The sequence below is a fragment of the Nomascus leucogenys genome, chromosome 2 (assembly GCF_006542625.1).
Source record: "Nomascus leucogenys isolate Asia chromosome 2, Asia_NLE_v1, whole genome shotgun sequence".
NCBI lineage: Eukaryota > Metazoa > Chordata > Mammalia > Primates > Hylobatidae > Nomascus > Nomascus leucogenys.
Window position 1 is genome coordinate 2,174,753 of NC_044382.1, and position 26,153 is coordinate 2,200,905.

The 26,153-nt window shown below is 54.9% G+C and overlaps 1 protein-coding gene across 2 annotated transcripts in view; it reads left to right on the forward strand.

Annotated features, from left to right (window-relative positions):
- The window catches only part of ADAMTS2 (ADAM metallopeptidase with thrombospondin type 1 motif 2), a 239,709-nt gene that overhangs the window by 121,664 nt on the left and 91,892 nt on the right, over nt 1-26,153 (forward strand). For both annotated transcript variants that reach the window (XM_030824707.1, XM_030824715.1), the window contains exon 4: nt 15,048-15,250. In XM_030824707.1, the coding sequence (XP_030680567.1) occupies nt 15,048-15,250 (203 nt within the window). The remainder of the gene's footprint in view (nt 1-15,047; nt 15,251-26,153) is intronic.

Below are 26,153 nucleotides of genomic sequence, written 5' to 3' on the forward strand. Positions count from 1 at the left end.
GGTTGGTGAGCATGGGCCAGAGGGCCACCCACCCAGCCCATCTCAGTGAGCCACACGCCTGCCGCTGGCTGCTACCTGGAAGGGTCACACCAGCTTTTAAGCAAGAAAAGGAACCCCCAGCCTTTTAAAGTAGAATTAGGATGGTTTTTATAGTTTCTGCCTGGCCAGCTGCTGGTCCAGTCTTCTGAGCCCTTGCAGTGTTGGGGGCAGCTGGGTCCCGGCGAGCAGTGCCTTTGCCATCCTCTCTGCAGGAAGGGCGGCCCTCCCTCCCCTCCTGGTTCTCAGGGTGGCCCCAGGATCTGGGCTTGGAGTGCATTCCTGCCACCCCCCAGCTGGTGAGGAAAGGCCCCTGTGAGGCTGCCTTGGGGATTAAATTTTCAGGACTCAGCATTCACTCTGATTTCTGATTTCCTCCCTGCTCGAAATAGGGCTGATCAAATTAAGCCTCGTCAACACCATGGTCTGGGTGCTGTGTGGGGAGTATGAGAAGCCCCTTCCCTCCTCAACTGTAGCTGGGGTATTCTAGGGCAGGAAGCATCATGGGACAGGAGTGTGTGGGGTCCACCAGGGCCAATTGTCACCACCCCCAAACCCAGGCTTCTGGACCCACGGATTTCACACAGGAAGACAAATGGGAGGAACCCCCCGTCCCTGCAGGGTTGGATGGCCTGGGCTCAGAGTGGCGGCTGCACTGGGGGCCTCTCGGTGCTGTCTCTGAGTCTGCACCTTGGAATTTACCTGTGGGAGAGGCAGGTCTGAGAGAAGATCCCACAGCCAGGCGTGAAGGACAGGAGAGGCCAGAAACAAAGGTTGGGCAGGCCTGCTCCTCAGCCCCATGGGGGGGCTGGAGCAGAGGGAAGGAGGACATGTGGTTTGGGGGCCCGGCAGCCTGAGGGGAGAGGGAGGTCCCTGACATTCACTAGGAGAGAGGGCTGAGGGTCTGGGAAGTTCCAGGGTCTTGAGCTGAGGGGGGCGTGGTGAGCATCACATCACCTCTCCCGAGGGCTCTTTGGGCAGATCCAGGGAGCCTGGCTGCTGCCCACCAACACGGGGTTTCCCTGTCCCCTCAGGAGGCGCAGGGGCATGGGAGCGTCCTGGAGGATGGGACGTCAGGGCATGGGAGTGTCAAGAGGCCCCAGGCCCCACCACCCTTCCACCCCAGCATGGGGGAGGGCTGGTGTAGTCCCCAGGGTTGTCCTCGGTCACTCCTGCTCCTTGAGCAAGCCCTGGGCAGACACAGGGACTGTGCTTGGTGCCATGACTGAAAGTGGGGGGTCTCTGTGCCCAAGGGTCATGGTGGGTGATGGCAGCAAGGTCCTCAGCTGGGCCAGGGCCCTGGTACCTTCAGCTCCCTCTTGGCTGCTGGACCAGGTGCAATCACCACCATGGTCCATTGGAAGCTCGAGATGCGGGGGACAGAGCCAGATGCTGGGGTCACGCAGGGGGGCCTGTTGCCTGGGCCCAGGGCTTGTTTCCTCATTTGCGTAACAGAGGTCCCATGCCCACTCCACCGGCTACCATGAAGAAGAACCAGGAGGTGTGTGAAGTCCCTGGTGCCCGGGCATCTGGGGAACTCTTCCTCCTAGGAAGTCAGCTTGGTGGCACAGTGTGGCCCACTGTGCAGTGCTGCCCCAGGTCCCACAATCAGCCAGGAAGAGCCTGTGCTCGGCCCCAGCACCCCAGCACTGCTGTGTGCCTGGACTCCTGACCTAGAGGGGTCAGGAAGGAGGAGGGAGCAGAGGCGGGTGCTGGAGCACGTAGCTCATGGCCGGGTAGGAGAGGGCCTCATTTGCACAGGGTCAGGCAGCATCTGAGACCTCCCGCTTTTGTTGGCTGCAAGCCCTTCCCAGGGGACCAGGACTTCACCCCTGCAGGGCCCACGCCCACCCTGCATGAATGCAGGGCTCAATATCAAAGGACATGAAGGCCACAACAAGGGAAACTGAGGTTGGCAGGTAGAGAAATGCCTTGGAACTTGGATTTGAAGAGTGCAGAGACGGATGAGGCGCAGATTCTGCTGGAGTCAGGAGTGTGGGCAGTACAGAGGGTATAGAGGGTGGAGGGGCAGGTTCCAGAGACCCTGAGGAGTGAAGAGGGTGCTGCCTTTGAGGGAGGGGGAGAGGCAGGCCCTGCTCCTGGCATGGGTCTGGCTGCATGCGGGCGCCACTCCCTAGGTGGACGGTGCAGCTGGCAGTGCAGCTGGAGGTGCACATGTGGGCAGAGGGGGCAGCAGGCCCTGGACCTTCTGAGTGTAAGGTACCTGAGGCCTCCCGGGGAGCAATGCCAGGCTTCCAGATGTGCAAATCGGGGCTCTGGAGAATGTACCAGGCTGGTGACAGGGATTTTCCGCCTGTCATCTGCTAAGCCACTGGCCAAGGCTCCGGCCACGTGGGTCCCGTGGCACTGGCTGTCAGCACCCCGCTTACCAGCCCCCGCCTCCCCTGCATTCAGAACACAATCCCTGGGAATTCTCCTTTCCATTGGGACCCGTGGGGATCTTTGTTTTGTTCTGAAGTTCACAGTGAATATTTTAAGTAAAAGACCTGCCGGCCTCTCCGTTGGCCCCCACCACTTGGCTGCCGTGGGCTGCGGTGCCCCTGTGAGATTACGCAGGCCAGCTCCCCTTCCCTGGGCCAACTGCCCGGCAGAGGGAAGGCTTGGAGCCCTCCTGGGGGCTGTGGTGAGTCCTGGGGACCCTCCCTGGCTTAAGCAGATAGTAGGCAGGGGCAGGGCTTGCTGGCTCTTCTCACCCGCCCCAGCCTCTGAAGACCCCGAGACCCCTGTGGATCCTTGGAGGTGAGTGGGCTGCAGGGGCCGCTGGAGAGTGGCACGGGGCAGGTGCAGAGAAGCCTCGGCAGTTCGGCGGGTGCTGGGGGGAAGAAGGGGAAGTTGTGTTTGGGAACCTCTGTGGGGGCTGTAGACAGGAGGCCCCCAGCCCTGCTGCAGGACACCTCAGAGGGGCTCGCACAGCTGCTGGTCACTCAGCATGGCCCTGCTGGCTTGGGCTCAACCTCAGCAGCCTCACACCTCTGCTGGGCACCATTTCCCAAGGACACGTATCTGGGAGCTGGACCACAGCCTGGCCCCTTTTCTGGTCATAGACCTTAAATACACAGCAGACCTTCTCCTCGCCCCACACTGGGAGGTGCAGGCACAGGGCAGAAGAGAGTGGCCTGGTCTGATGCCTCAATAGTTTGAGAGAGCTCTGGCTGCAAAGCCAAACCATGGTGTCTCTCTCAGGCCAGCACATTTGGCTGTGTCTGTGTTTGTAAGGGCACATAGAACTCTTGTGGTTGCCAGAGACAGAAAGCTAAATGAATTAACTCGAAGAATTAGAATGTCCAGGGGTGCATCAGCTTCAGCCACAGCTAGATTTGGGGACCGGAACAGTGTCAGCAGCACACAGGGCTGCCCTCATCTCTCACCTCTACTGCTCCTGGGAGCAGGAGGTACCTAGCAGCCCCAGAATCACATTTTCCCAGCAGAGAGGAAAGCACGGGAGTCTTCCCATGCACAGCAACACACAGCATCGGGTTCCAGTGGCCTAACGGGACCCCTTGGGCACTCCTGGAGCTGTGGTGCAGTGGGGGTTGGCACCCCATGAGCCATATGGGATGCAAGTAGGGGAGGGTGGTTTACTAGCAGAAAAGGTGTCATGGCCAGACAGGGCAGGCCCCCGTGCTGCAAAACCCCGGGTGGCTCTGTGAGGGTGTGCAGGTACTGCGCAGGCCAGGACCTTCTGTGTCCACCAGCGAGGGGTGTCCTTTGTCCTCTGCTGTGGCGGGGGCGGGGTTACGTTCTGAGGACTGGCCCGGAGAGGCCTTCTCTCCTTTAGTGCTTCCTTTTTCTCCCTGAAGCGCGGCTCAGGCTGAGCAGGCCTGGGCTGGAGCGTCCGTCTGTCCGTGGGGCAGCCCATCCTATGGGAGTTTTGAGAACTGTCAGGGCTGCTCTGAGATTTGGCACAGCTGTTCCTGATGCGCTCCCGATGGCCGGGCTGGCCCCAGGAGCCCCTCCCACCCTCCGATCCACCTCAGGTCATAAAAGTGGCACTGGATGAGCTGTGTCTGTTGAAGTTGCAAAAATTAATTCAAAGTCAGTAATAAAGTTATAAAGGGTTGGGATGTCATAATCCTAATGCGCATCTTTTAATAAAGTGCACCAGCGGGGCTCTGTGCTGATGGCCCCCGTGGGGCTGAGTCTGCCTTCTGCTTCCCAGAGCCTCCAAAGAGCCTGCCTGCTTCCAAACAGGGCTTTCTGCCGTGTCCTGATTGCACTTCCACATAAACATATTTCATCTTAATGATTATCTTCCGGGGAATGCACAGCCACAGAGCGACTGTCTCTTGGTTGGTAACAAATGGAGGGGATGACCTTGCTCCCGTTGACCTCCCCTGGGTGGGGCTCCTCATGTTGGAGGAGAGGCTGCTGGTGCTCCAGGCTTTGGTTCTCCTGGGCCTGGTGGTGGCCCCTGCAGGTCCTGGCAGTGCTTGTGTGCAGGAACTGGGCTGGCATTCTGGCCTGTTTGCCACTATCATGGCCTTAGTCTAATTTCTTGCAAGCAGGGGAGGGTGGCTTACTAGCAGAAAAGGTGTAATGGCCAGACAGGGCAGTCTGAGGAGAGGGAGTCTAATTAGCCTCCCTCTCCTCTTCCGGGCAGTATGGCAGTTCCGGCTCTGCAGGGAGGTCATTAGGACTTACGTGTTGGGGACTCCTAAGCACTGGAAAAAGAGGATGATTTGTTCCCGTCCACATGGTTGGCAGGTTGAGGCAGTAGCACAGCACCTCTGTCTGTGTGCAGGTGCCTCAGTGAGTGTGCCCTCTGCCCTCAGGCCATCCCCTAGCAAGTGTGCCCATCTTCCCTTGCGCCATCCCCTAGTGAGTGTGCCCGTCCCCACCTTGCACCATCTCCTAGCAAGTGTGCCTGTCTGCCCTTGTGCCATCCCCTAGAGAGTGTGCCATCTGCCCTTGCACCATTCCCTGGCGAGTATGCCCATCCACCCTCACACCATCCCCTAGCAAGTGTGCCATCTGCCCTCACATTCAGCCAGCAGAGTCCAGCAAAGTGGGAAACTGCTCACAGGGGATGGGGCAGCTAAGGAGAGGGCTGGGAAAGAGCCCTAGGCTTAGCCCAACAGCAAGATTATAAAAAGGTGCCTAGCTACATTTTCTTCTAGCACTTCTATGACTTCCTTTTGATCATCTCATCCACTTGGAATCTGTTTTTGCTTAAGGCATGAGGTCAAAATTTGACCTTTTCCTCCCTCTAACCAGTTGCCCTAACATCATTAAAACAAAGAAAGAAAGAAAAGCCATTTATCTCCCCAGCCTGCTCTCTTCCTTCTGATTTTCTCCTGCAGTGAGCAACCATTTCAGGTGATCAAACCATATCGTGTCCTTAGTGTACATTTTTGCAACGTGAGTGTTGCTGTCTTGCGTCTGTGTATCCGTAATTTACGTAAGTTGCTCTGAATTGTCTGTCTCATTCTGTTTCTTACCTTTTGCACTTGGCACTCTGTTTTTAAGATCCATCCATCTTCTTGATATCAAACTTCTAACCTTGGTAGCACTTTGTGGGATACCCCCACCACATTTGCTTCTCCTCTCACCCACTGATGACCCCCGTGTTGTTTCCAGCTCCCCTCACTCCACCCAAGCAATGCTGCAAGGGGCAGCTCCCCACTGCCTCCTTACAGACCTGTGCAAGTTTGCCCATCCGCAAGCCAGTCCACGGGGCCGAACAATGGCCCATGGGCCAAGGGTCAGTCCGAGGAGGGCACTGGGATATTCGACAGACATCCTGTATCTTTAGGATATGAGCCGCAGGGTGCTCTTCCTCATCATCCCCTCAGTAGTGCCAGACTGCCAGATTGTCCCCTCCTGCTCCACCTCCGCCATTTCCTAGCACCATTTGCTACCTTTATCATTTACTAATTTTATTTACTATATCGCTACTTGAGCAACTATTTATAATTACCTGCAAATGAATATCAAAGATGATTAATACTAAAGCGCAGAGCTGGCACACGCTGGCGGTGTAAGAGCACTGCCCCCACTGGACGGAGGTTCCAGGGGGTGAGCAGATCAGTCTCCAGGTCGTGGTCTGACTCCTGCTTCTCTAGGAGCTGTCAAGACCCCTCTTGGGGAAGTCGTGAGCAAGGTCTCGAGGGAGTCTTGGGCTCAGCACAGTCAGGCACCTGGCAGGGCCAAGGTGGGGACCACGCGCTGGACCTGCAGCGGAAATACGGTCAGAGGGACGGGGCTGACCTGTTCATCCTGCTTCTAAGCTCGCCACGGCCTGCCTCAGCTCTCGGTGGGGGTAAAGCTGGAAACTTCTGTGAATGTTGTGCGTCCTCAGCAGAGGAGGGGAGCGCCCCTCATCGGCACAGGGCCAAGCCAACTACTGCCGAGAACCTAGGCCAGGCTCTCTCCTGGGCATTCCGTCCCTGGGCTACAGATGGTCTGATGGAGGTGAGGTCTTGGTGAAGACGGTTCACCCGTGGGTCACACTGCTCAGTGTGGCTCAGTTGCCCTCCACGTCTGGTGCAGAGCCATCACCCCAGGGTCATTCTGGCCACCTTCCGTGGGCCTCCCAGGCCATGTCTTCTGTGTCGGGCTCCCGTTTTCTGTATCTGTCTCACTCTTTCTTTGTTGCCTCTTTGTTTCTGATGGCGCACACCTTTCGGGAGCTTCTTGAGAGGAGTGCTTGTCAGGTAAATCTTTTGAGAACTGACATGTCTAGAAATGTCCTCATTCCACTTTCATACTTGATGGGGAATGTGTCTGGAGGCAGAATTCCAGTTGGAAAATCATTTTCCTTCAGAATTCTGAAGGCTTTGCTCCACTGTTTCCTTGCATTGAATGCTGCTTTTGAGAACTCTGAGTCATTCTGATTACAATTCTTTGCCTATGACCTCTCCTGTAACCTGATTTTCCCCTCTTCTTATTCTCTGGGAGACTTTGTCGAATGTGGCTGTCTTCATGGCCAGCCTGGGATTCAGCTTTCTTGATATACCAAGTCTGTTGCCACTTGCCCATCTGTTTCCAGCCTCCCACAGTTCCCTTTTCTTCCCCTCCTGCTCTCCCTATCCTTGTAGGCTTGTGACTTTAAATTGTTTTTTAATTTCTTTACTAAACTTTTAATGGGATTCTACAAAGGAGCCAAATCAGGTATCTGTGTTCAGTCTGCCATTTTAACCTGGAAACCCCACATATTCTTGGATCTGTTTTTGGAAGTTTTTTTTGTTTTGTGTTGTTTTTTTTGAGACGGAGTTTTGCTCTTGTTGCCCAGGCTGGAGTGCAATGGCACGATCTCTGCTCACCACAACCTCCGCCTCCCTGGTTCAAGCGATTCTCCTGCCTCAGCCTCCTGAATAGCTGGGATTACAGGCATGCATCACCACACCCAGCGAATTTTGTATTTTTAGTAGAGATAGGGTTTCTCCATATTGGTCAGGCCGGTCTCAACTCCCAACCTCAGGTGATCCACCCGCCTCGGCCTCCCAAAGTACTGGGATTACCGGCGTGAGCCACTGCACCTGGCCTGTTTTTGGAAGTTTTATTCAGCTCCATTCATCTGTTTCTTTCATGACACTGACACAACTACGTTTTCGTTAATATTATTTTATAATACATTGCATTAATTTGAAAAAAACCTCCTCATTATCATTCTTTTTCATTATTTTTCTGTCTGGTGTCACGTGTAGTCTTCCAGATGAATGTTGGAATCACTTTGTTGGGTTTTAACAACTATTCGATGGAGATTACGCTAAATTTCTTGATTCATTTGGAGGAGGACCAACTTCCAGTCCAGGATTATGTCCATGTATCTTCATTACTGAGGTCTTCTTTGGTGTTTTTGGAGATCTTAGACTATATTATATTACTTTCTGTGTAGTCGTTGAACATTCATTAGTTTTTGTTTATTCTTAGATACTTGGGAGTTTTGTTGTTATAGTTGATAAGCTCTTTTTTCTACTCTACTAGCTGGTTATTCCTATGTTCAAGAAAAGTATCGATCTTTGCATTCTTATTTTATGTAAGATGAGGAGTGTCTATTCCTTGTGGGTTTGGTAAAACTCTTCTATGGAAGCATTTCTTTGACTGCTCTTTCAATCTCTTCTGAGGTTATTGGTTTATTCAGGTTTTCTACTTGAACCATGAGCGGAATGTGTATTTTCTATTTAGTCTAGACCTACTAGAACTGTGCTTTTAATTTCAGATGTTTAGGGTTTAGGGTTTTATTGTTATCTCTGATTTTGTCTCAATAATGGTGATTGTGGGCACAATTTTTGAGTTTTGTGTCCTACTGTGTGGTAACACGTGGAACTTCTCCCATGTGTGCTTGACAAGATCACATGTTCTGGTTGTTCGGTTTCAGCACTAGGTTCTCCTATTAATTCAAATAGTTTCTATCCTTACCTAATGTTGTATCAAACTTGTCTGGAATAAGTGTATTACAGTGCTGCTATCACTGTGGCCTTGTCTCTTCTTCCTTGCATCAAGTTGAAGCTCTTAGGGGCATAAAGTTTCGTATCTTTTATATTTTTTTCCATGAGTTGTTTGTTTTAGCAGTTTGTCTCCTTAAATGCCTTGGTTGGCAATTACATGGTACGTTTCTTTGCCCCACTTGTTTTAACTCCTCTTGGTCATTTCGACTTGGTTATGCCATATGCAAGTAATTTGTAGCTGGATTTTGTTCCATCTCATGTTCCTCCAACCATCACCACATTTTTGCTCCTGTTATCGGCTCCCCACCCCCAGTGTGGCACCTCCGGCCCTGCTGCACCTGCCTCTCCTTCTATCCCAGTTCCTAATTCCCCAGAGGCCCCCAGCTCACCTCTGCTGGGCCCTCTGTTCCCAGAGCACCTCCCTGCCATGGCTCCAGGCCCCTCACAGCCCTGCGGTTACCTGTGGGGCACTGGGGAAACTCAGGCACACCAGACCCCATGGTCTCCATCCCCCAGGGTTCTTTATCTGAGAGGGAAAGTCAGTTAATGCCCAGGCAAATTCACAAATGAGACAAGACCTGCCCACAGTGGAGCGTCGCAGGAAGGAAGAGCACGGGGTGCTGTGGGAGAAATCAGGGAGGGGCGATTTCAGTTTAGGATGAAATAAGGAAAGTTCTCCCTTAGGAGCTGACATTTCAGCAGACACCTGAAGGAAGAGAGCAATGAGAGGACGGCCATCCCATGGAGAGGGGACAGCAGTCTGCCGTGTCACTGAACAGTGTGGTCCTCAGGTTTTAAGCATCCCTGCCCCAGCCCCTGTCCCTGTCGTCCCCTAGTGGTACGCAGTGGGGCTGTGGAGGAGGCAGATGGGGGCAGAACATGCTCCTGTCTTCCAAGAGCTCTGAGTCCCATGGGACGCAGCAGGCTCCCTTCCTTCTGGGTCTTTCAAGGGGCCTAAATTTGGCCAGCACAGCGGCAGCAGCAGAAAGGGCATCGCAGGTGAAGAGGCCAGCCCGGAAAAGGCCTAGGCCTGGCTTTGCACAGGGGACAGCAAACACCTAGCCACCCTTAGCACTGCAAAGCCCCTGCCTGACCTCAGAGCCCACACCTGCCCACTGCACCATCCCTCAGGGCCCACACCTGCCCACTGCACCCGCCCTCAGAGCCCACACCTGCCCACTGCACCCGCCCTCAGAGCCCACACCTGCCCACTGCACCCGCCCTCAGAACCCACACCTGCCCGCTGCACCATCCCTCAGGGCCCACACCTGCCCGCTGCACCCGCCCTCAGGGCCCACACCTGCCCACTGCACCCACCCTCAGAACCCACACCTGCCCACTGCACCATCCCTCAGGGCCCACACCTGCCTGCTGCACCCGCCCTCAGAGCCCACACCTGCCCGCTGCACCCGCCCTCAGGGCCCACACCTGCCCGCTGCACCATCCCTCAGGACCCACACCTGCCCGCTGCACCTGCCCTCAGAGCCCACACCTGCCCGCTGCACCCGCCCTCAGGCCCACACCTGCCCGCTGCACCCTCCCTCAGAGCCCACACCTGCCCACTGCACCCGCCCTCAGGGCCCACACCTGCCCACTGCACCCGCCCTCAGAGCCCACACCTGCCCACTGCACCCGCCCTCAGAGCCCACACCTGCCCACTGCACCCGCCCTCAGGGCCCACACCTGCCCGCTGCACCCGCCCTCAGAACCCACACCTGCCCGCTGCACCCGCCCTCAGAGCCCACACCTGCCCGCTGCACCATCCCTCAGGGCCCACATCTGCCCGCTGCACCCGCCCTCAGAGCCCACACCTGCCCGCTGCACCCACCCTCAGAGCCCACACCTGCCCGCTGCACCCGCCGTCAGGGCCCACACCTGCCCGCTGCACCCGCCCTCAGGGCCCACACCTGCCCGCTGCACCCGCCCTCAGGGCCCACACCTGCCCGCTGCACCCGCCCTCAGGGCCCACACCTGCCCGCTGCACCCGCCCTCAGGGCCCACACCTGCCCGCTGCACCCGCCCTCAGGGCCCACACCTGCCCGCTGCACCCGCCCTCAGAACCCGCACCACCCCACGATGCTCCCAAGGTTACAGACTCAGCCCCAGGTTTTCTCTTCTCTAGGCTAATCATACTTGTTTCTACAATTTTTATTCCCACAAATCACCCCTCAGTACTGGTGAAGTACAGAAGGGCTCTGGGCATGTGGACAAACAACGCTGGACTCAGGCCTGGGTGCCTGCCCACTCCTCCTCTCTGGTGGTGTGGCTTGTCTGAGTCGTGTAATTTTTCCGCTCCTTGGTTTGTTTCCCTGATGCTAAAATGGGACGATATGCTGATGGTGACGAGCCTCCACCTTGGCGAGGGGATTGGATGGCTGCTGGGGTACGGAGCTGCCACTGTGAAGGGCTGTGCGCACACCCCTGCTGGAGACTCGGGGTGGGCCTAGGACGCTGGTAGGTGCAGCCCTCGCCCACGTGCCCTGTGCACTGTGGCACTGTGGATGAGCCCATGGCTACTGTGACCCACCCGTTCCCCTGATGGAATTCTCTGGACAGAACTGCTGCCTCCCCTCATTCCATCCTCTCCCTGTTTATTGAGTGACTCTTCCATGGAGTCTTCTTGTTCCATTCTAGAGACTCTGAAACAGGAGGGCTCTGGAGTGCTTCCCACAGTGTCATTCTTTGGCCACGATGTGAGCAAAGAGATCGCCAGCTGCCATCCAGAAGGGGTGCCGAGCACAGGGAATGCCAGGAACTTGAAAGCTCTGTGTGCCACAGACACCTCCCTTCGGGGTAGCTGCAGCCCACCTGGGTATGACTTCTGGGGCCTGGTCAATCAGCACCCCCAGGGGGCCCAGCGCCTTCTTGTGGGGAAGGCTGCACACAGAGGAAAGGAAGACCAAGGGCAGCATCATCGTCCTGCCTCCGCAGGAGACGGGCGCGCTGACCACTCATCCAGGCGGGGTCAGTGCCGAGGGATAGAGCAGTGGCTGTGTGAGCTCCCGGTCACCACAGCTCAGCAGGGCTGGGCTACAAACATAGGGAGCTCCCAGGGGAGGAGGGGAGAGCAGCAAATAGCCCCCTTCTGCCTTGGAGGGACCAAGTGGAGCAGGGGCCGTTAGACCAGGTGGGTAACCAGTGCAGGTGGGCAGGCCCAAGGCCAAGGCTGCCTTCAAAGGGATCACTAGGAAGCTGACTCAGGACCATGCCAGCACAACTGGCCAGAGCTCCCTATAGCAAGGCTGTATTTGGGGAACAGGACTGCAAGGGCCAGCATGTGGTCAGAGTCTCTTCATGGCCTGGGTTAAGCCCATCGTGGGAAAAACTGAGGTGGCACTCATGATTGACAGGGTCAGGGTCAATCTTATTGTGGGAAAAACTGAGGTGGCACTCATGATTGACAGGGTCAGGGTCAATCTTATTGTGGGGAAAACTGAGGTGGCACTCATGATTGACAAGCTGGGGCTTCAGCCTGACTGCCGGGTCTTGTTGGGACAGAGGAGGACAGGAGGGTGGCTGGGCCAGAGCGCCTGTTGCCCCAGGCCAGAGGGCATCGCAGATCCACCTGCCCTTAGGGCTTCTCCCCTTGTCCTGTCCAGCCTGAGCACGACTGAGGCTTCCAGGGGCCAGACGCAGGGCACGGCTGTCATCTGCCAGGTGGCCCAGGCCCCTGTCTTCCTCTCCTCACCCACTTTGCCTTTGGGCCTTGGGCCGTCTCTCCAGGCACTGGTCCCTGGTCCTGGGCAGAGAAGGAGTGTTCTAGAACACAATTTCCAAATTTCCCCCCAAAATTATGACGATTAAAAGAATGACGGCAACAATAATAATCCCATTTCAGGTGAAATTCAGATTCTAAATCTTTAGAAATCTTTGCTATTTTTAATGGGCCTGCAACACACAGTTTAGTTAAAAACTCTGCCGGCAGCAGAAGCAGCCTCAAGACGTGCCCCAGCCCAGCTCTGTCCCAACGCGGCACCCGAGCTTTCCTACAGGGAATGTCTGGAGGGGTCCCTGCATGGTGACTCCAGGGTTAGGGCCAGAAGGACATACTGTGATGCCTTCTGCAGCCCAGCTCTCTCCCGATGCGGCGCCCGTGCCCTCCTACGGGGAATGTCTGGAGGGGTCCCTGCATGGTGACTCTGGGGTTAGGGCCAGGAGGACATGCTGTGATGCCTTCTGGTGCCAGAATGACATTGACGGTGGCAGGCAGGTGGCCTGGTGAACCAAGCCCTGTGTGTTTTGTCTCTAGGTGTGGCCCGTCAATTCACAGCCCGGGGCTACCCCTGGGGTGGCCCCATCTCCTAATTCCTCAAGAGAAGCTGGATGTTCTAGATTTTTTAAACATGAAATCTCCCAGTTTTCAAACACTATCAACCAGATGGCACCACGTGACCTCAACGAGTGCCTCTGTGATCTGGTTTTGCCGAGGGCACCGCCCGTGTGTGACCCCTAGTTTGACAAGGGCAGAGGGTAACGTCTGGCCTGTTCCCCAGGGAAGAAGAGTTTTCCTATGGAAATTACCATCACTCTGCTTCCCAAGGTGATTCTGAAGGTGAGCTGTCTCTGTTCGTTGGAAATGCAAAGAAATAAATGTACAAAAATAGAGTGGCGATTCCGCAACCCCCCGTCAGGCTTAAGTCGCTGGCGCTTCCTCTGGGAACGGCATGGATGGCCCCGAATCACCCAGGCGGCTAAGCAGACTGCTCAGCTCCACACAGCCCGGCCTGCAGGCCTCCCGCCCCCACCCCTGTCCCTGGAGTGGCCCTGGGCAGTCCTTGCTGTGTACATGCATGTGTGTGTGCATGTGTGTGTGCGTGTGTGTACGTGTGTGTGCTTGTGTGTGTGCGTCGAGGGGACACAGAACTGTGGAGCTGGGGGTGGCACAGGGACCCCCGAAGGTACTGGAACCCCAGTAGCTGCTCAGCCCTGGCCCCACTTACTCCACTTTTCTGTCCCAGCCCTCACCCTCTGCCTCACACCTCCACCGTCTCTCTTGGTCTTGCCCACAGCTGGGCTGCAGGTTTGTGCCTGAAACCTCATGTCCAGTCTGTCTTGTCTGAGCCAGGCTGCAGGGTGCAAGGAGAGAGCTCCTGGCTGAGAGTAGGCCACGCTGGGATGCCGTGGGTCTCCCCATCTATAAAACGGAAATGGCCATGTCCACCGAGTGGCCTGCTGTTAGCACTGGGTGAGGAAGTGTGTGCCACGATGAGGGCCTGGTGCCAGGCTGCCTCACTGTCCGAGTGGCCGTGCCGCCTGCGGAGGCCTTGTTCTGCCTCCAGGGCCTGTCCTGGGCCACGCTCACAGGGAGGGAGTGCCTGTCCCTGCCTGGAAGAGGCAGCAGGAGACAGGCGTTGGGGGTGAAAAGTGTCGTTCTGGAAGACTGTTTGTAGAGAGGTGTTGCAGCAGGGACACTGGTCTCCCTCAGCTGCAGGGGCCTCGGGGCCTGGCCACCGCCCTGTGGGTTGGTGATGTCACGATGACCTGCAGCCCTGGGTCTGTCCCGGGCCAGGAGTCCCTGAGGACCTGCCTGCGGAATGCCATGGAGACGCAGGACCCTGGGGCTGGGACCTGGCTTAGACACAGAGACCAGTGCAAGGGAAAGGGGGCTTCCAGGACACTGGGGCTTGGGGGTAAGTGGGCAGTGTGGTCTGGGGCTGCCATCGATGCTGAAGGTCAGCCTGGCCAACCTTGCCATGGCCTTCAGATGGGCAGTGGAGGGCCGGGAACTGCAGCCTGGTCCAGGGTGGTCTCCAGGCCCGCAGGACACAGAACAGAGCAGAAACCGCATAGAAGGCAGGGACGATATCCGGGGCAGACTCCCCAGGATGGCAGCCCCAAGTGGCCAGGGGCACACCCTGGGGGCAGGAGGTCAGTGCCTGCCCAGGGCCGACTGCAGCGGAGCTGCCACAGAGGGGTTCATCTTGGTCTCTGCACAATTCAATCAGGCGAGAGGCGGTACAGTTCACCTGGGGAGGGGCCCGGGACCTGGCTCAGAGATGTGGGGCCTCGCTTCAGTGGAGGACTTAGCAGAAAGTTCTGGGAGGGGCCCAAGGAGACACTGGGGTACATGCACAGCCCAGGATGGGCCTCGGTTTCCCCAGCCATAACAGCTGGTGGTGACACCTGGGACACCAGTCCTTTGGCACCTGGCAGCCCTTCAGGGGAGAAGAGGTGGCTCTACCCACTCCAGCATCAGGCAGTGTGGGCTGAGGTTCCCGGCCTCTCCATGGCTGAATGCCAGCCCTGGGCTCCATAAGGCAGACGGTGATGCTGGGCTGGGCCTCTCACAGTCTCAGCAGGCCTGATCCATGGTGTGGAGGCCACTGTGGCCCCTGCTGTGGCTGGGGTTGCCACCAGGGGCTGGGGAACGAGCGGTCCTGGAAGTCACAGAGGTGCCTGTCGGAGCCCTGCTGTGTCTGAGACAGCTTGGCAAGTCTCTGCCACCTTCCTCTGCACCTCGCTTTCCTCTGTAAAATGGAACAATACCCTCGGTTCAGGGTGCTGTGAGTTTTAAATGAGAGGATGGCCCAGCTGGCGCCTGGTGGGTGTGTGTCCGGGTGGGTTTGCCCTGCCGCTGAAGATGCTGTCTCCTCCTTGCAGGGGTCTCCCCGGGCAGCCTGGACAGCCTCAGCCGCGCCCTGGGCGTCCTAGAGGAGCGCGTCAACAGCTCGAGGCGGAGGGCACGCAGGCATGCTGCAGATGATGACTACAACATCGAGGTCCTGCTGGGCGTGGATGACTCCGTGGTGCAGTTCCACGGGAAGGAGCACGTGCAGAAGTACCTGCTGACGCTCATGAACATTGTGAGTGGGGTGGCTAAGGGGGCAGGGTGGGGCGGGGAGGGTCAACCAGGGGCTGGGCAGGCCAGAGAGGCCCAGCCCGGGCCAGGTCCCCTGAGGCTCTGCCGATTTCCTCGTTAGCCGGAGGTGAGTGACACAGTCTCAGGGAGGCTTGCTGGGTCCACGGGTGAGACAAGTTGACCATCCCTGACCTCAGTTTTCTCATCTCCAAATTGCAGGTAATTCTAACTTGGCGAGGCTCTTTATAGGCTAAGGCGGTTTTACGCAAACTCCAGTCATTTGGATGACGGTGTCATTCGATGTTGCGTCATTTGAAAAATACGTTTCCTTGATGTTTGCCACTTTTAAAACTAAAGTTATTTAAAAAGGCAACCTCATTTTACCTGAAAAGCTAATATAATAGTAAGACATAAAGTGACGTTATTCAGCCCATCTAGATAGTCCTGCCTTCCTCTGGCTCCGAACAGAAGCCCCTTTTCTGTTTAAAGTAGAGATTCATGTGCATTACAGCGAGGGCCAGACACCAACCCGGGGCCCCTCCTTGAAGCTGGCAGTGGGAGGATTTGAAAATCGGGAAGGGAATTCCTTTCTCCTTGTGAGTCTGCGCTATTGAAAGGGGTGTCTGTGTGCCACCTCCGTCTTCTGGGTGCCTGGCCGTTGTCTGCCTAATGCTAAGAGATTAAAGAACCACCTCCCCCTCATTCCACACCCCAACAACCTAAGCAGGAGGTGTGAGGATGCTGAACCGTGTATGGGTGGAGGCTGTGCAGGCCTTTCCTCTCTCTGCCTCATGTGGTCAGAGCCACTGTGGGGATGAGGGGCATCCAGTCTTCAAAATGCAGGTTCCCAGGGGAGCAGACTGGCTTGGCTGAGTCCTGCAGGGAAAAGAAGGGGTGAGGAGGAGGACCAGGGCATGTCCTGGAATGTGAGATGCTGCCAGTGGGGCATTAGGGGGCAGGGGGGTATTTGTGGGAGGAAGCCAGGGCTTAGGGAGGGCTGCAGGTGGTGTGGAAGCTGGGCAGGTGGGAAGTTCTAGAACCCCGTGCTGTGTGTTCAAACCTGTGGATGAATGAGGTCCTCTGGGGCCAGGCTGGAGGCAGGCAGCAGGGTGTGCAGTCTGCTCGGGGTCTGCTGCTCAGTTCTGCTTTTCGGACCGGGGTGAGCCCCTCCAGGAGCGAAGCTGACACATGGGTCAGAGTCCCCAGGGCCCTGGTGAAAAGATACCTCAGGGGCAGGGGGGAATGTGAGTGAGCTGAACACTGGACAGAGACACCACCTTCCTGCTCACTTTCCTCTTGACCAGTCTTGGATGAGTCAGCGAGCCTTCTGGAGCCCAGCCTTATCCGTACTGGGGGCTGAAGTCCGCTGCATTGGCAGAATTCATTTTATTTGGGAGAGCGTTGTCACACTTACCCTCATCTTATTTTTGAAATGTACCTTTAATGCAATAATAATAATAACGGCCAGGTGCAGTGACTCACGCCTGTAATCCCAGCACTTTGGGAGGCCGAGGCGGGCAGGTCACGAGGTCAGGAAATCGAGACCACGGTGAAACCCCGTCCGTGTCTACTAAAAATACAAAAAATTAGCCGGGGTGGTGGCGGGCGCCTGTAGTCCCAGCTACTGGGGAGGCTGAGGCGGGAGAATGGCGTGAACCCGGGAGGCGGAGCTTGCAGTGAGCTGAGATCACGCCACTGCACTCCAGCCTGGGTGACAGAGCGAGACTCCATCTCAAAAAAAAAAAAAAATTAATAACAATAAAACCATAATGGCTACAATTATCGAGCCCCTACTATGTGACTGTGCCAGGCCCACGCTGGGCACTTGCCATGCTAAATTATCTTGGGAAGTCCTCACGCTAGGTCTGAGACTGGTAGGTATAAAATCTTGGCTGCCTTCACAATATGAGTTCTTCCCCTAGCATTATATTGCCTTCCAACCCAGCAGGGAAAGAACTGGGCTTGGAATTACAGTCCGATGGCGACTGCGGGCCTTGCGTTTTCCAGGCACGTCATTGGGAACACTGCTCCCATCCTCTGAGCCTTGGTTTTCTCGTCTGTAAAATGGGTCAGTGTTTTCATCATGGGGGTTGATGTGATTAAATGAGATAATGTCAGTGAATGTGCTTTTCAGTCTGTCAATAGGGTGAACACGTTTTTAGTTTCCACATAAAATGTGGTTTTGTTATCATGACAGTGGCACTATTTAGTGACAGTCCAGGAGGGGTCACTTCTGAGAGACCACCAAGGACGCTGACCGAAGGTGGGGCCCATGGTGAGTCCTTCATGAGGCCGGCGGAGGCAGATCAGCCTTTCCCCTGGTGCCCAGGGTCTCTCTGTCACAACAGCTGGTTGGAGGATGTCTAGAATGTTCTCTCACTTTTGCCATCCAACTTTATTCAAACCCTAGTGATCCAGCCGTACCCCCTATTTTGAATAATGGGAAGGTTCGTTTCTAGAAAAGCATGAGAAATTTTAAAATTCTTAAATTGAGATAAGTTTTATCACAACAGAGAAACCGTTTTAGGAGACAAGTCTCAGAAGTTGAGGAAGTATTTGGGCCATGTCTGTTGTCCCCTGTTGCACTGATTCATTCAGCAAATGTGTTGACAGTATGCTCGTCATGGGCACAGCAGGGGTGTCCTGCAGAGGCGGCAGGGCATGGCAGAGAGTCCCGGGGCTTGGGAGACTGGTGGCAGAGGGTCAGCGGGGGGTCTCGGCCTCTGACCTGAGCCCCAGCTCCCACTGCAAGAGCTCAGTGTGGGCGAGGGAGACGAGGCGCTGCTGTGCTTGGAGCATGGCGTTGCCCTGACGATTAATACCCTGCGTCCTCACTGAGAGCCTGTGCATGTCCGGAGAGTCCTGGGGACAGATCTAAGGCATGCCGGGCCCTTTGGTGGTCTTGGGGAGGAGGGGCATGGAGCAAGTGGGAGCGCCTGAGAAAGGGTGGCCTCCCAGAGCTTCCTGTGGTGCTGGGGAGCAGAGGTGCTCGTTTCACCCTTTCTGGCGCAGTAGCCACCAGGGCTCTGGAGACTTCAAGTGTGGCTGGTGTCCTTGAAGAACTGAATTTTTTATTTAACTTCTTATTTGTTCCAAGAGAATTTTAATTTTAATTTTAAAAATTTTAATTGCAGTGAAATATACAGAACATAAGTCACCGTCTTCACCATTTTTAAGCGCGTGATTCAGTGGCGTAAGCACATTCACATGGCTGGGCCACCATCGCCACCACCGTCCACAGAACTCTTCATCTTGTAAAATTGAAACTGTGCTCATTGAGTTTCAGCCCTGTTCCTCCCCTCCCCCCGACTCCTGGCACCCCCCACTCCACTTTCTGTTGCTAAGACTTTGACTACCCTGGGTACCTCACATAAGTGGATCAAAGAGTAACTGTCCTTTTGTATCTGGCTTATTTCACTTAGCATGACGTCCTCGGGGCCACCCATGTTGCAGCATGTGTAAGAATGTCCTTCCTTTTCAGGGAGGATCAGTATCCTGTGTGTGGGTGGATTAGCCACGTTTTGTTTATCCAGGCGTCCATGGGCACTCGGGTGGCCCCCCATGGGCTACTGTGAATAATGCTGCCGTGAACGTGGGTGTTCCAGACTCTGTTTTCCGTTCTCTTGACTATATGCTCACAAGTAGAATTGCGGGGCACAGGGTAATTCATCCTTTCTTTAATTTTTTGAGGAGTTTCCACGCTGTTTCCCACAGTGGCTGCACCATTTTGCCCCCCACCAACAGTGTACAGGGATTCTAGTCTCTCCAAATCGTCATCAACACTTGTCTTTTTTTTCTTTTTTATGGTAGCCACCCCAAAGAGTACTTTATGTGGATTAATTTGCACCTGGATGGAAGCCGCAGTGTGGCTGGCAGCTGCTGTGCTCGACAGGGCAGGGCTGGGTCTGTGCACAGAAGGACTGCCTACCGTGCCCTGTCTCTGAACTTGGGTGCTATGGGGGCCTCAAACCACAATCCCAAGTGGCCCTCCAAGGCCTGGCCAGTGGCTTGTCACACTCCTCTTGTAAGTCCCAGCTGGTCACGGGGCTCCCCATGGCTGGAGCGAAAGCAAAAGGACAGAGGTGGCAGCAGCCGGCTGGGACTGGGCTCCCAGTGAGGTGTGCATCTGGAGCTGTAGAGCAGGTGGGGCTGGGCAACGGCACATGCAGAGCCCGGGGTCTGGGGGCCAGCCCTGGGCAGTGAGCTGCCCACTGAACTGGATGCAGAGAATGGTGGCACAGCTTGTGCTCTGGGAAAGGCTGTCGAGCCCTGGGAGGAGGAGCTGGTGGGGGCCCCGATGGTGGGGACCCAGGGAATGCAGGCTCTGAGGAGGAGGTGAGGCAGAGGTGGGCTGAGTGCAGGCACAGCTCCACCCTGGCAGCCCTGCACTGCCTCAGTTTCCCTCATCATTTGGGGTGACTTCTGCTTGCAGAACTACCTTTGGGATCTCTTTGTGGCAGAGCCTGGGATATGAGGTCCAGTGGTGGCACAGGCAGTTCAGCCTCGTCAATCACCCCTGTGCTCCCCTCCCCTGCCCAGTCTCCCTTGTAGCTGACGTGGAGCTGCATGGCCAGTTTTGCCTAGTGGCCTGTGTGAAAGGAAGTGACCTGGGTCACCTGTGGACCAAGGCTGGCAAGAGCTTGGAGTCCCCTCCATCTCTGTCTCCCCCTGCCACGGAAACCTTGGAAGCCACATGTCCCAGTAGGCGCAGCCACAACATAAGCTTGGGCCCTCCAGACCCACGCCGCACCATGGTGTGAGTAAGGAAACACGGGGTACAGTGTATTGTGTTCAGCTGCTGAGATGGGGTGGATTCTCGGCATAGCCACCCTCCTCTGTCTGGTGCCCCTGGCTGCCATTCATACGGGGGACCGGTGTTTATGGGTGTCTATTGTATGTCAGGCAAGAGGTGCAGCTGTGAGCATGACAGGACGTAGCCCTGCTACCTGGCATTCTGGGAAGGGGGACACAGACGACATTCAAGTGAAAAACAAACAGGATCATTTCAAATAATGATAAATGCAATGAAAGAAATAAAATAGTTATGAGACGGAGAAGGAAGAAGGGTAGGGGAAGGCAGGCCACTTTATACAGGTCAGGGGCTGGTCCACGGGAGATAGCACGGGAGCTGAGGCTCATGACAACGGAAGGATGTGGGAAGAGGTAGGATAGGGATAGCCTGTTCCAGGTTTGGGGGAGGGGGCAGGCGGCGCCAAGGCCCTGAGGCAGGAATGGGGCCAGCTGGAAGAATGGAGAAGGCCTGGCCTGTCAAGCAGGGGGCACAGGTAGGGGAAGTCGGGGCCAGCAAGGCCGACCGCTGCCGTCTTCCAGAGGTGGAGGGGAGCTGCCTGTGGCTCCGGGAGCCGTGGAAGTCACTGGAGGGGCTGCTTCCTTTCTATGTTAAAGACAAGACGTGATATTCCCTTTTCCATGGGAAAAATGAAGCTGCCCTTCTCATCTCAGACTTGCCAGAAGGGAAGAGGGTTGGAAATGGAGCACTCACGAGGCCGCCTGGAGCACTCACGAGGCCGCCTGGGCACAGAAAGGGGCTCTTTGGTTTAGGCAACCACCCACCTGCCCATTCCAGCAGCCCCTCCTGGGTCCAGTTTTTCTTATCTTCCTCACATCTAGAAAAGCATGTTTTTTGGTTTCTTGAAATAGTCCCTATTTAACACTGATGATTTTATTGATTGATTGATTGATTGATTGTGAGACAGAGTCTCACTCTGTCGCCCAGGCTGGAGTACAGTGGTGTGATCTCGGCTCACTGCAACCTACTCCTCCCGGGTTCAAATGATTCTCCTGCCTCAGCCTCCTGAGCAGCTGGGATTACAGGTGTGCACCACCATGGGTGGCTAATTTTTTTTTTTTTTTTGTATTTTTAGTAGAGACAGTGGTTTCACCATGTTGGCCAGGCTGGTCTTGAACTCCTGACCTCAGGTGATCCTCCGACCTGGGCCTCCCAAAGTGCTGGGATTATAGCGTGAGCCACCGTGCCTGGACATTTTTTTTACTATGTAAAATTAGCATAAATTCATGTAGGTATGTGAATGTCTTCTCCCAGCAGTTACTGTCTGCCAAGTTGTTTTAATGATTGCATAACATCGCATCGTGTGACTGTCACACACTTTTTACCTAACTTATTATTTATATGACATATTCACATAGCAAAACTTATTTCTCCATTAGAGGTCAGACATGCCACTAACTGTCTCACGTTCATAGAGCTGAATCTATCGCTCTTGCTTACTATTTCCTTAAGCTGACTTGCCGAAAGCGAAATCCCTGGCCAACAGATTTGCCCATTTTTTAAGCTTTCTACGCTGGTATGTTCTCTGTTATGGTTTCATCTATTCCCGCTTCATTGAGCAAATGCCTGTCCCCCACCTCCTCACACCACTAGGTCCTTTTGAGCAGTGGTGATTTCATTACAACTGAGATGAGGTTTTTTGTTGTAAGTTGTATTTCCTTGATGTTAATGAGCCTGCATTAAAAAATATACGTGTATTTGTAAACAGAGATTATTTTATTTTTTGTGCTTGGCCTATTTACGCCCTTGATTCTGCTGGGATGTGGGGGTGTTTTATTCATCTGAAGAGTCTGTGTACTTAAGTAGATTAACTTTTTGTCTGTCACATGTGTGGGAAATATTTTCCCCAGTCTGGCTGTGTACCTTTTGTTTTATTCTGCCTGGGATAGTTTTTGATGTCCTACATTTTTGTGTGTGGTCAGATCCTGCAGTCTTTCCCTTCCCAGGGGAACAGCTTCTCCCTTGGATGATGTGTTTGATGCCTCCTGCTGTCCCCAGAAGTTAGTCTTCGGAGGTTCTGCCCTACTTGGCAGCTGTACTGCCCAAGCTCCAGTCCCTCACCAACCACTGACTGTTCTTGGGTTCAGCCATAGCAGCCCTCCACCTGAATTTCTCCCAAAGTAAGAGGAAAGATAGGCTTGGTGCAGTGGCTCACACCTGTAATCCTAGGACTTTGGGAGGCCAAGGCGGGTGGATCACTTGAGGTCAGGAGTTTGAGACCAGCCTGGCCAACATGGCAAAACCTCATCTCTACTAAAAATACAAAAATAAGCCGAGTGTGGTGGCACGTGCCTGTAATCCCAGCTACTCGGGAGGCTGAGGCAGGAGAGTGGCTTGAACCTGGGAGGCGGAGGTTGCTGTGAGCCGAGATCATGCCACTGCACTCCAGTCTGGGCAACAGAGTGAGATTCTCTCTCAAAAAAAAAAAAAAAAAAAAAAAAAAAAAAAAAGGAAAGAAAGGTGTGGCGGGGAGATAAAGAATTCAAAGGAGCCAATGTATTACATGCATTCTTATTTCCCCTCAATATCTGGCTGCTGCAAAACTCATCAGGATATTACCAGTGGGGAACACTGGCCTAAAGGCAGAGCCAGTACGTAACTCCCAGGGCCCAACGCAAAATGAAAATGTGGGAACGCTTGTTCAAAGAGCAGAGGAAAGTGCCATAAAAAGGGACAATTAAGGGCCGGGCGCGGTGGCTCACGCTTGTAATCCCAGCACTTTGGGAGGCCGAGGCGGGTGGATCACGAAGTCAGGAGATCGAGACCACGGTGAAACCCCGTCTCTACTAAAAATACAAAAAAATTAGCCGGGCGTGGTGGTGGGCGCCTGTAGTCCCAGCTACTCGGGAGGCTGAGGCAGGGGAATGGCGTGAACCCGGGAGGCGGAGCTTGCAGTGAGCCGAGATCGCGCCACTGCACTCCAGCTTGGGTGACAGAGCGAGACTCCGTCTCAGAAAAAAAAAAAAAAAAAAGGGACAATTAAGCCACTTCCTTTCTTCGTTAGTCTCTGTCTCTCTCTCTCTCTCGACTTGCTGTTTTTTATTTGCTTTTTAATGTTGTTCTAAGTGAACAAAAATTGGAACCTTGAATTATTAGCATGAATTTCTTATTCATCTTTAAATTGTGCAATGGCTATTTTAAATGCAACTATTAGAGCATTTAGCTTCTGTGTGGAGTCACTGAAATTAAACAAATGTGTATTTTGTGGCTGATCCCTGATGGGTGCCTCAGGCTGACCAGAAGTTTATGACAGACACAGGCCAGACTCAGGGAGGCTGGGAGGAAGAAGAGAGGATCTCGCAGAGTGGAATCCTGCTGAGGGAATGCTCCTCAGGTACGGGGTCCTGGCAGAGTGAGTGCACCCCCAGCATGAAGGGTGCACCCACTGGGGTCTGAGAGCTTCCTGCCACCCCTGGAAGAACATATTGGCTGTGTCCTGCCCAGGGCGTCTGGGGAAGTGGAGCCAGGCATGCCCCCTTCCCACTGGTGCACTGCTCCAGCCCAGAGCATATGGCCATGGCCAATCCCATCTCTACGCAGGTGTCACTCACGGGAGGCTCACCTCTGCCGAAACATGGGCTCTGGCCGGCCATCCACCAGACATGCCCCTTTCCTGCCAGCCGTGGGCGGGATGGCCACCACCACGCCTGCCCTGAGATGCCGTGGGGAATACATGCCTGATCCTGCACCTGCTGGGGGCAGCTGAAAGCCTGTCCTGGGAAGGTGGGACCGTGCTCCATTGCCCCAGGAGCCTTCACTTACAAAACACATATGCAAGGGTGAGATGACGAAGAACTTCAAGACAGAGCTGCAGAGGGTCGAGCCCCAAGTTCAGGGCCTTCTGAGCATGGGCCCTGGTCATCTATGAAGTCAGCCTGTCCCTAGGGCGAGCCCAGGAACCTGAGCCCTGTGCTCAGACCCCACAGCCTGAGGGACCACCTCCTGCCCTCCATGTGCCCCCGGATGCCACCTCAGGCTCCCGTTCTCTGTGGCCTTTCCCCAGCCTCTGCTTGGGCACGTCCACATACCTCTGAGGCCCAGGCAAAGCCAGCCGTGCTAAGAAGGCGCTGGGTGTGTGCTGAGCCTGTGGCAGGCAGGGGGCGGGCCCTCGTCCACAGAGGCTCTCTGCACTGAGTTTTTTTGTTTTTGTTTTTGTCTTTTCTTGAGATACAGTCTTGCTCTGTCACCCGGGCTGGAGTGCAATGGCGTGATCTCGGCTCACTGCAACCGCCACCTCCCAGGTTCAAGCAATTCTCCTGCCTCAGCCTCCCAAGTACCTGGGATTATCGGCGCGTGCCACCACGCCTGGCTAATTTTTATATTTTTAGTGGAGACGGGGTTTCACCATGTTGACCAGGCTGGTCTAGAACTCCTGACCTCAGGTGATCTGCCAGCCTCAGCCTCCCAAAGTGCTGGGATCACAGGCGTGAGCCACTGTGCCCGGCCTACACTGGAGTTTGAGCACACGCAGCCGTAGTAGCCCTCCTGGCTGCTGGCAACCCTGGGATGAGTCCAGTCTCCTGAGGCTCAGCGGCCCTTGGCCTGGTCAGAGATGCTGAGGCCTCTTGGGGATGCCCACATTCGCCCGTCTAAGGGCAGAGGGGTCTCCCCCCGCAAGCACTGTGAGGCTAGGAGGATGGAGTGAGAGCCATGGGCAGATGTGTGGGCCATCCAGCCTTGCTGGCCCCCCGGCCCGGTCACTGGCAGAATGAACTCTATTCCCTCTGCCTTCATTCTGCTCCTGCTCCTTCCAGCGTTCGACTCTGGCTCAGCCTCCAGCCTCCACCTTGCATTACTGCCTCCCCTGGACCCAGCCGGGAGGATAAGGGGCTCTCCTCTGCCCAGGCCCGCCCCCTGCCCCTGAGGGCATTGGGAGACCACTGTCAAGTTTGACCCTTCCTGCTTGGAAACATGCTCCCTGAAGTAGCGGGTGCTGCCAGGCTGGGACACAGCTGACATTGCTGAACATGCCTGATGCTGACCCTGGGGCTTTGGTATTTCTCACATTTTCAAAAACTTGCTCTGCCAGCGCCTGGGCTAGTCTCTGCTCACAAACCAGATGCTGTGGCCATGTGTGTGGGCCTGGGCACCCCTAAGGAGTGGGCTTGGGCCTGACAGGTGAGGCTGCCATGCTAGGAGGCAGCTCAGATGTGTGTGGCACCTCAAGTTTCGTCCCCAGGTACAGACAGGGACTCTTCTCCAGGCTCAGGTAAATGGGAGGCAGGGATGAATGGCTTGGAAGATCAGAGCCATTGTGAGAGTAATATGTTTATATATGCATTTTTTTTTTTTTTTTTGAGACAGGGTCTCACTGAGTCACCCAGGCTGGAGTGTAGTGCTGCGATCATAGCTCACTGCAGCCTCCAACTTCAGCCTCCCAAGCAGCTGAGACTACAGGCACACACCACCATGCCTAATTTTTTAAAGATTTTTTTTTTTTTAGAGACAGGGTCATGCTATGTTGCATGGTGGACTCAAATCTCCTGAGCTTAAGTGATCCTGCCATCTCAGCTTCCTGAGTAGCTGGGATCACAGGCATGAGCCACCACGCCTGGCTATGGATACGTTTTTAAAAGTAAAATCTATCTGTGCCAAGACTTCAAGAAATATAAACTTGGGCCCAAGGCTGAAGCTTCCTTTGTGGCTTCAAGCATTTAATTAAAGCACTAATTTCAATCCTACTCTTCCCTGAGAAGCCTAAGGCCTCAATGTGTTGCTTAAGTATCAGGATCTACAAAGACTTTGAACTGTCTGTGTGAGCCACTGGTCCCACTGCGCTCCTTGTAGACAGGAGGCAGACCATTGCAGTGGGTGATACCCAGCCTGCAGCAAGGCCAGCGCTCAACCTACTGCTGCTGAGAACATGTACTCTCAGGCCTGCCAGAGGCCACCAGACAGATGTAAGGCATCTCCCCCCTTTTTTGGATGATAAGCATTTTAAAACATCAGTTTTACATTAAAGTAAATTTGGACATATTACTTGCATGAAAGCTAAATTCACGTGAATTTGTCAAGGTAAACTGGAGATTCTGAAGCTGTTGGCAAACTCTGGCCCCAGGGCCACCTGGCCCTTCACCTGTTTTTGTAGATAAAGTTT